Source organism: Aspergillus caelatus, assembly GCF_009193585.1.
Source record: "Aspergillus caelatus strain CBS 763.97 unplaced genomic scaffold BDV27scaffold_265, whole genome shotgun sequence".
NCBI lineage: Eukaryota > Fungi > Ascomycota > Eurotiomycetes > Eurotiales > Aspergillaceae > Aspergillus > Aspergillus caelatus.
Genome location: NW_022475528.1, coordinates 35,621 through 44,209, shown reverse-complemented (window position 1 = coordinate 44,209; position 8,589 = coordinate 35,621). Strand labels below are relative to the sequence as shown.

The following is an 8,589-nucleotide window of genomic DNA, read 5'->3' as shown; positions in this document are numbered from 1 at the left end:
GATCGTCTTGTCCTACGAACCACCGTTCCTTGGTCACCATCGGTGGTTTACACGCATGCATCGCGTTCCCATTAAGGACGGCATCCGAACCATCCAGTTCGAAACGGACTTTCTGCCGTACACGGTAAAACCAGCTTTTGCGCAGCTGAGGTGTACTCAGAGTAATTTGACCGATGAACTTGGCGCAGCGCATCCTTCATGTCCGTCTTAATTTCACCTGGATACACCAACCAACCCGCATGGATTACAGTACCTGTGTCTTATTCAAAAAAAAAAAAAAAAAAAAAACCTCTGGCAACTCCATTGGCCAAACTACTTATCAATCTTCCGCTCAGGAAAAACGTGATCCTCTTCCGTAATCCTTCCCATTCCACCCCCTATCGACCAAGCACTCTTAAGTCTTTAACGCCCATTACCTGCGGAAATATGACCCGCATCTTTTGTTGTCTTTGGTCAACCATCTAGACATCTCACCAACACCAACCCAAGCTCCATAATGGTCCATGATAACTATGCCGGAACAGGAACGCAATGAGCGGAACTACCCGCCTCAGGGACTGATGTCTTGCACCCTGTGTCAATCGAGCAGCTCGAGTCTAGTGCTTGCTTAATTTCATCATATATTGCTCAGATTTAGAGCTTCGGTGAGGTCTCCACTCGGAGGGGCCGTATCCAGCACGCCTGGTCCATGAGCGAAGGTCCCCGTCGCGGTAGACTATCGGGTATATTCCGTGGTTGATTGCCGGGAACATTTGTCGGTGAGGTTAATACTTGTCGTTTTATTAGGGCGTTGAGTGCTTGATCTATTTCGGTCGCGGACCCGGCTACTGCACTACGACTAAGCCGTTACTAGTTAGGTGCAACTGGGCAGCCTTGTCAATTTGCTTGCGATGCTTTGACTCAGATTTATGTTGATGAGAAGTCAGAAGACGATGAGAAGGATCTTCATTCAGACGCTTCTGTGATTCAAACGAATCTCTTCTTGAGATCATCATTCAGAACATGTGCATACAACGTATAATGTGGGTACGAGAGCACATATCCCCAAACCACAAAAGAACAACTACTCGGAGTACGGAGTACACTGGGATCAGAAACCAACCAGACACCTAAATGAAATCCAACTCTTACAGATTTTGTTGTTCTTGTTTGTGTGTTGTTGTGGGACTGCCGAATCTGTTTGCCTGATTAGGCATCTCCATTTGTGCAGAACGCCCCCATATCAGTATCCACTCGTTCTGTAAGGCATGTCCGGATGCAAGACATCGTCTGGACCAAGACAGCTTGTTTTCTGTCATCAGCAACGAACTAATGGAACTGAGCTGGTTATACTTATACCCTAGCTTTGTCAACTGTGAATACTGTTGTTAACAATCCATCTAGGACTGATTCCAAGGAGGGGATAGCATGAATGAAATATGCTTACTCTTAGCCACTTTCTGCAGACAGAGTTTTGTACTGTTCGAGTGGTCAAGGGATGTATAACGACTACTCCAACCATATCACGGGACACTAGAATCTTGAGGAACAAGTATCAGTCCAAAAGTTAGAAACACCCATCATCCCAGACAACGACCTCTTATGTATCAACACCGTTGACTTCCAATATCTGCACGACAGTAAATGACCAGAGCTACAACTGGCAGTGTATACCAACACTCCCATTTCCAACTTGGAGGTCAAATACTAACATAAGCACCACACCAGCTCATTCATGCTTACTGAAACTAACATCACCAATATACATTACTCTACCTTCAACCAGACTAAAAACTACCATATCATTCCGAGTTCTTACACAACATATCAAGAATATTACCTACAATCTACAAGTTAAATAAACATACGACCCTTATCAGCCTCAACAGATTCTACACAATATCCTCACAGCGAAGAAAACATACATACTCAACAACAAAGACCAAGCAATAACCCACGCCCCAAACACTCCTATACTCTTACCTTACTATGAGTACAACATCAACATCCCTACCTACAAGTACCTCTCACCAACACAATAAAACCAAACCCAAATGAAAGCACCAAACTCAAATAAAAACTAACTCATACCACCAAAAAACTACAAAGTAAAGAAAGAAAGAAAGAAAGAAAAGCAACAGCAGTGCAGTGCACCAATAACCATATCAGGTTAAACCCCCTTTCCCCCGCCACAAACTAGACTCAAACCCAAACCAAAACCCACAGTTGCAACACCAAAAGTTAACAACCAAAAAGCCAAAGCCAAAGCAAAAAGTAAATTAAGTAGGAGTAAAAGCAAAAGCCACGTAAGGAACCCTCCTCCCACGCTACGCCAACCACAAACCAAAATACAAATACAAATACACATAAACCCATCCCCCCTCCTACCCCCACCCCCACCACTCTAGCCTGTATAGTCCACATGCATTCCATTGAAACGCAGAACATACCCGAATCGAGTCAAGTGCCCGGCTATGGTGAAACGACGAAGGATTCTGGACTAAAGACTGGCACTAGGACTAAGGACTAGGACCTTCTTAGGTTTGGATCCATGATCCATGATCCATTGGTTTGAAAGAGGTTCTGTGTTTGGTTTAGTTTGGGTTGGTTTTCGGGAGTGTGGTTGCTTTTTACTAGCCGAGGTTCTTGGTCTTTCTTTTCTTTCATTTTTTTTTTTTTTTCAGTTTTCTTATACTAGAGGTAATGTAAGATGTGGTAGGTTTGGGCTTTCTTTCTTTTTTTTTTATTTGGTAGAGTACTTAGTTGTCTATTGTTTGACATGGGGTTGGAGGACGGATGGGAGTAGAAATAAGTATAGCTTTATTGGAGGCTCACTTCGCTTGTGTGATCGGATGGAGTAATATGTCATCTGTTGACTTGATGGCTTTGGTTTTGGTTCAAGATTGTTTTATATTCTTCATTTTTGACCGTTTTACGTTTCCCTTGTTCTCTGAGGCATCCTTGGTAGAGGTTGTTTCATGGTAGACTTGATACTCTCCGCGTGGGATGAATTTCAAATCAATCCTTGGTAGACCAAAAAAAAGATCTTTTTATTATAATACCCATAATATATAACCACCTGCAATCCACAATTATACCCCTCACCCCCTACCAACTACAATATTAAACCCACCAACGGATGAACGCTTATCAGATCTCCTTCAAACCAGGTAGCGTCTGAGTAGACGGATACGGAGACCGATTGACACAGCCATCCACGCGCAGGACGACTTTCACGCTAATGGCCCTGGCTTCTCTGATGCAGCACGCTAGACACGTCCGTCCGACTCTGCCAATGAGAGCATCATATCCAAGTGAAGCGCACCACGCTCGGGCGAAGGTTTCCCTTTCGTGGCCGCCACGCGCATCGACGATGAGCACTTCGTGCTTCCTGTGATGGTTGTTGTGGTTGCTATGGTGGTTGCCCTCGAGGAAAGCGTCGTCAGGGACATCGTGTTCGGGGAGGGAGTCTAGCGAGATGTGTTTGTATTTGTACCCGCTGTGGAGAGGATGGCCTGGAAGACGGTGGTGGTGTCGGGGACTTGAACTGCTGGACGGCGTCGATGTGCCACTCCCAGTGGGGTATGCGCAGTGATACGATATGAAGTTGCCCGGTGGGCGGCATTCGTGAGATGTAATGAAACGGACGTTGTATCTCAATTGAAAGGAGACTTTCCAGGGTGAGTCAGTCCCTGAGGCGATGGAAAAGGTCATAAGGGTCCTGTCGGCGATGGGATGCGGCGTGTTTTCCAATGACTGCCCGTCTTTCCCAGAGAATGTCAATGTCTCGAAGCTGACTTTCTTCAGATCTTTCTCCAACGGGGTGTCCATTGGTAGGGAGAATGCACCGCTGACTCGCTCACCACGGCCAAGTGGTGTCGATTCATACGCTAATTTATTCCCCTGGCGGATGCGCGGCTTTCCAGGCATTGACAGGGGCGGTTTAACAGAAACTTCGAACCATGAATTGTCCAGCGGCTGAACTGTCCAAGCGTCTTTGGGCACAACTGCGCTCCTTATCCATCCCAGACATTCTTTGGCATCTTCCAGACTGGCCAGGACTCGGCCGACGACACACTCTTTGCTCCACCAAGTCATTCCATTGTACGCGAACCCACCATACAGGTTTGCAATGGGCCCTAGTTTCGCGAGAGCATCTGGGTCATTTTCCAATATCGTAGCCATAAGCAGGTGGCTAATCTGCTCTCCGGGAAATACAAAGCCAGAGAGCCAGCTCCGGGTAATCCAACCACCAAGTTGCACAGAAGCTGTCTGATCTTGAGAGCAATGGAGGACTATCCACCGGCGGGATAGGCTTTTGGTATGCATTTCCTCTTTACTAAGAGGCGCGCCAGCTTCAGCTGGCAGTTTATTGCGCACGGGCTTTTCATATGCATGAGCGACTGCATCACTCAGTTGATCTGACCCAATCGCAGAGTCCAGGCGCGCTCTGAGTCCATCAAGTCCTGGCCAACCGATTTCTTGACCAAACACAAGTAACCCTTGGAGCTGTTGGTCGAGATATGTTGGGGCCAGGCTGCAATTCCAGGCTGACTCGGTGGACTCGGTGGCTGAGCCGGACAACGATCTGTGGAGCAGGTTTTCGAAGAAAGATCGAGGGTTCTTCTCATGGTTTCTTTCACCCCTCGAGTGGCCTGTTTGTTCTACGGGGTCGAGGCTAGGTTGGTCAGGCTCGTCGGCCCTGTAGCTGATGTCGAACGTGTCCATAAAGCGTCGTACCACCACCAAGTCCCAGTCTACTTTCCCGCTTCTTAGCTTCTCGAAATCATCTACGTCTTTGGCGGTGATCTGTAACTCCTTGGAATTCTCTAGGATCCCCACCCGGACAGTAGCATCAAGACGGAGAAGCAACTCCGCGGCGAGGAGCATCTGGATAAGGAGCCACCGGCGCTCGAGCGTTGGATGCATCCAGGGTTTTGAGCACGTAGAAGGGTCCAAAAGATCGCCGTCCGGATGAGGACCGGCACCCCACAGCAACTGTCCTGCATATAACCGCCATTCGGGTAGACTGAAATCCACCCACGCGCCCCTTGTGGCGAGGGTCATTGTCAAAGCCTTGATTTGAGATTTGAGGCTATGAGCCAGGCTGGAGTCTGCGAGCAGAGGTTTGGAAGGAGGATAGAGGAATTTAGTGAATAGGCCGCTGTACAAGTCCCGGGTAGATTCGGTATCAAGGATTGTGGTTGCTTTCTTTCCGTGTAACAGTTCACGACGGAGATCTGTTAACGTCCGCAGGCGTTCCACTAAGCATTGTAGATTGATGTCCCGTACGCCGATCTTTTTCCAGGCCGATGGGCCATCACATAGTAACTGGTGCCGGTCATATGCAGCGCCTCCAGGCAGTGCATGAACGTCATGATAATGCTCCATCATTTCATATATCTCCGAGGCCGGAATCGAGGAAAGCTGTATGTAATTCAATTTCGCCTTTGGTTCCTCTGGGTAGCGCACAGCATCCGCAACGGGGAGCTCTAGATAATAACGAAACCCAACCGCTCCTGGGTCCTTTCCGTTCATTGACAGCATGTTTGGTACTTCAAAAATCCCAATGTCGAAAGTCGCTCTCTTGGCGCCTCCGGTCTTTCTCCAACTATTGAGGTGTATCGGCTCATCTTTGGAGATTACCCACCTGTCAGGAACAGGTAGGTGGGCATGCAATGTACATAGAGTATACGACGGATGGGGTAGTGGTTTTCTGTCCCACAGATTCTGGATAGTAGGATCGTGGTCATCGAAGGGGAAGATCACCTGTGGGTAATGATGATCATACTTACCCCTTTCGAGGAGGAAGAACGGGGCTCCCGAGAAAAGAGTCTCAATGTCTTCTTTGCTAAGAGCATATTCAGATGACGATGTAGCCTCATGTTTACCCTCATGGTTGTGCTCCTTTGCAGATGAATTATGCGCCTGCGGGGAGCTCTGGGAACCCGTGTAGCCTTTGGCAGCTGTTGTCGTGGATTGCTTAGGTTGGTTTGCATGAGTCTGTTTCTACAGTCAGATCCATTTCAAATTCTAAATGAGACTATCTTGACGAAATATAATAACTAATGGAAGGGAAGGCTTACACTATCATGACCCCTCTCCACTGTCGACATCTCCATTTCTGAATCATCTCGATGTCTCCGGAATATATCTTGAAAAACATTTCTCTCATGAGCGCCACGAGTCTGACTCGGCGCATTCGGAACAGATGCCCTTCTTCTCAATCTCGCGTTCGGATTGCTAGGCACGCCATCGTCCTCTGCTGGCGCACCAGAGACAGAATGCCGACGGCCGAAAAAGAAAGCCATCGTCTCTTTGGCTTCGATTCGTAGTGATGTAACTTGTTTTGTATGCTTATACCTAATTTATAGCTGAGAAAGGAATTCTCTGGCTGTTCGGCATGCCGAGGTAAGCCGGTTATATGTTTGGTGCCCAAAGACAAGCGGATCCTCAGCGGGGGAACTGGTTGTCAAGCGATATCCTCATTTACATGGTGAAGAAACAATTCTTGAATACGGCGCTCCATATATAAATAGCCCTTGTATTGTTAATTCAGGGACAATCCAGGGCCTAGAACAAAGGAAGAAGTTGAGTTGAAAAGTGACGGGAGATGATAATCGATGACGTCGGGCAAATCACGGGCCGGCCGATGTTACCTGATCCAGTAGTTGGAACCTCAGGGACCGTTTTATCTTCATCGCATGACAAGTAATGGGGCAATCAGACATCCGACTCCCGATTGATGCGCTAACCGGGCCGAGTTGCAATTTTAATATACGTAAATACAAAATATACCTCAAATAGAAAGTATTGTGACATGGTCTAGTATATCGAAGTTGATAGACACTGATGTCAACCCAATCACCAGTATCTACTAGAGATTACGCACGCCCACCAGTGTTCATCGAAAAAGGTGAATCAAAAATATGTGCAATTTTTTCTTTTGAAGATATTAGACTAAGAGAACATCAAGGCATCAGTCATTAGATTATTTCGAAGTCCTCCAGAGGTATTTAGTCCCATTTCTTCCCTTAAGCGTGCTTGTGGAGGAATTCCAGAGCAGTCTTGTAGCCCCTCTCGTACTCCTTGCGAACTTCAGCATCCTCGAGGTTCGAACGGGCTGCCATCCAACCGTGGATCTGAGTGGAGAAAGTCTCAACGTAGTTGGCGACCGTCAGGTTGGAGCCGAAATCCTGGACATCCTTGGGGTTCTCATCCTTGGAAGCGAGCACGGCCATGGGGATGGTGACCGACTTCGCATCATCTGGGGCGAGCATAGCGGGGTGGCACTGCACGGCGGCCTTGAAGATCTGGTTGTCCTTGCCCGAGGCCAGGGCGGTGATCTTTCCACCCCAGCAGTAGCCCAGGATCGACCAGGACTCGAACTTGCCGTTGGGGGCGAACTTGTTGGCTTCCGACACCACGCTTGGAATCTTAGAAAGGGTGCTTGGGGGAGCGGCCTTGGTCTGGAAGAAGTTGCCGAGCTTCTGCTTGTGGTCATCGTTCTGGGGAGGAAACCAGGTGATGTCGGCGGGCTGGCCTTCGAAAAAGTCGGGCATGAAGACCCGGTACTTCTGCTCGTTGGCAGTGGCGAGGATGTCGGCACCCTGGATGGTCTGGTCGAAGAAACCGAAGATGTCTGTCGGCTTTTCTTAGCTATATGTGTGCGGGGTCTAGACGATGAGTAGATTTTACGCACCGTAGATGACCAGGATAGCCTTGGAGGCAGTTTCCGGGCCAGTGACGTCTGAGAGTCGTCAATAAAAATACTATACCAAGCCATCTAGAGTGAAACCTACACGTCTTCAAGCCATTAAGAGTCTTGTATTCACCCTTGGCCTGGTAGCCCTTGGGAACAATGGGAGGGATACTGCAAATTATTAGGATAGTTCGACACTGCCCATCTTAACGGAAGAGAAGACTCACGAGCAACAGGCTTTGCTAACACCAGACATGGCGGCAGAAGAGCAATGAACTGGTCGAAATGAAGATGGCGGGGTTTTCACCGAGGAGAGAGACCTTCGCAAAGGAGATGTTAGAAGCTGCTTGTAAATCATATTTAGTGAGGAAATAACGCACAAAGAACCAAGATAGGACAATTGGCAGCTGCTTGACGTGTAGTAGTCAAATGATGAAGTTGTTGAGTATGGTAAGAGAGTGATTTCGAGGGGTGACAGCAAGAAGACCGGTGTTTTTTGATTGAAGTATCCGAGGTATCGGTTTGGACCCCACCTGGAACAACCGACGTCATCGCCGCGACATCTCGGCAGCATCCACTCAGCTTTGATATCGACCCATTTCTCGATAATTACTTATATTTTATTGCTTAGAATTATATTTATATATATTATCATATTCGATGTCATTTGTGAAGACCAACTTGGAGTCATAAATAATTCGTCTTCTAGGCTGGATAAACGAATATCCGCTATATGTGGGGTCTTCTTAACCCACAGCGCTTTCTGCCGTATGCTGGAGAACCTCAACTACGCAGGTTTCAGGATCAAGTAGGAAATAGACTATCGACTGCATTTATTAAATCCGGCTCAGAGTTTCATTCCTCAAGTAAACCTATGTGCAATGGCTCATAATATCGATAGTACACTT

At 47.5% G+C, this 8,589-nt stretch overlaps 2 protein-coding genes across 2 annotated transcripts; both read right to left on the bottom strand.

The window, feature by feature from the left end:
- Nucleotides 1–2,809: 2,809 nt before the first annotated feature.
- Nucleotides 2,810–6,551, bottom strand: BDV27DRAFT_136189 (uncharacterized protein). The gene is made up of 2 exons (XM_032068709.1): nucleotides 6,066–6,551; nucleotides 2,810–5,982 (listed from the first exon to the last, which is right to left on the bottom strand). Exons 1-2 carry the CDS (start codon nucleotides 6,288–6,290, stop codon nucleotides 3,130–3,132), a joined length of 3,078 nt encoding a protein of 1,025 aa, XP_031922495.1. The 5' UTR covers nucleotides 6,291–6,551; the 3' UTR covers nucleotides 2,810–3,129.
- Nucleotides 6,552–6,896: 345 nt separating this feature from the next.
- On the bottom strand, nucleotides 6,897–8,187 carry BDV27DRAFT_136183 (dienelactone hydrolase family protein). The gene is made up of 5 exons (XM_032068708.1): nucleotides 8,062–8,187; nucleotides 7,909–8,001; nucleotides 7,782–7,852; nucleotides 7,682–7,729; nucleotides 6,897–7,621 (listed from the first exon to the last, which is right to left on the bottom strand). Exons 2-5 carry the CDS (start codon nucleotides 7,935–7,937, stop codon nucleotides 7,014–7,016), a joined length of 756 nt encoding a protein of 251 aa, XP_031922494.1. The 5' UTR covers nucleotides 7,938–8,001; nucleotides 8,062–8,187; the 3' UTR covers nucleotides 6,897–7,013.
- Between the last annotated feature and the right edge of the window lie 402 nt (nucleotides 8,188–8,589).

Excerpts from the sequence above, each read along its gene's own strand:
- BDV27DRAFT_136189 (XM_032068709.1), bottom strand. The coding sequence starts at position 6,290 with ATGGCTTTCTTTTTCGGCCGTCGGCATTCTGTCTCTGGTGCGCCAGCA. Across the intron at positions 5,983-6,065 it reads TGGAGAGGGGTCATGATAGT|ACTCATGCAAACCAACCTAA; the intron begins GTAAGCCTTCCC and ends CTGTAGAAACAG.
- BDV27DRAFT_136183 (XM_032068708.1), bottom strand. The coding sequence starts at position 7,937 with ATGTCTGGTGTTAGCAAAGCCTGTTGCTC. Across the intron at positions 7,730-7,781 it reads TCTTAATGGCTTGAAGACGT|ACGTCACTGGCCCGGAAACT; the intron begins GTAGGTTTCACT and ends GACGACTCTCAG. Across the intron at positions 7,622-7,681 it reads GGCTATCCTGGTCATCTACG|ACATCTTCGGTTTCTTCGAC; the intron begins GTGCGTAAAATC and ends AAAAGCCGACAG.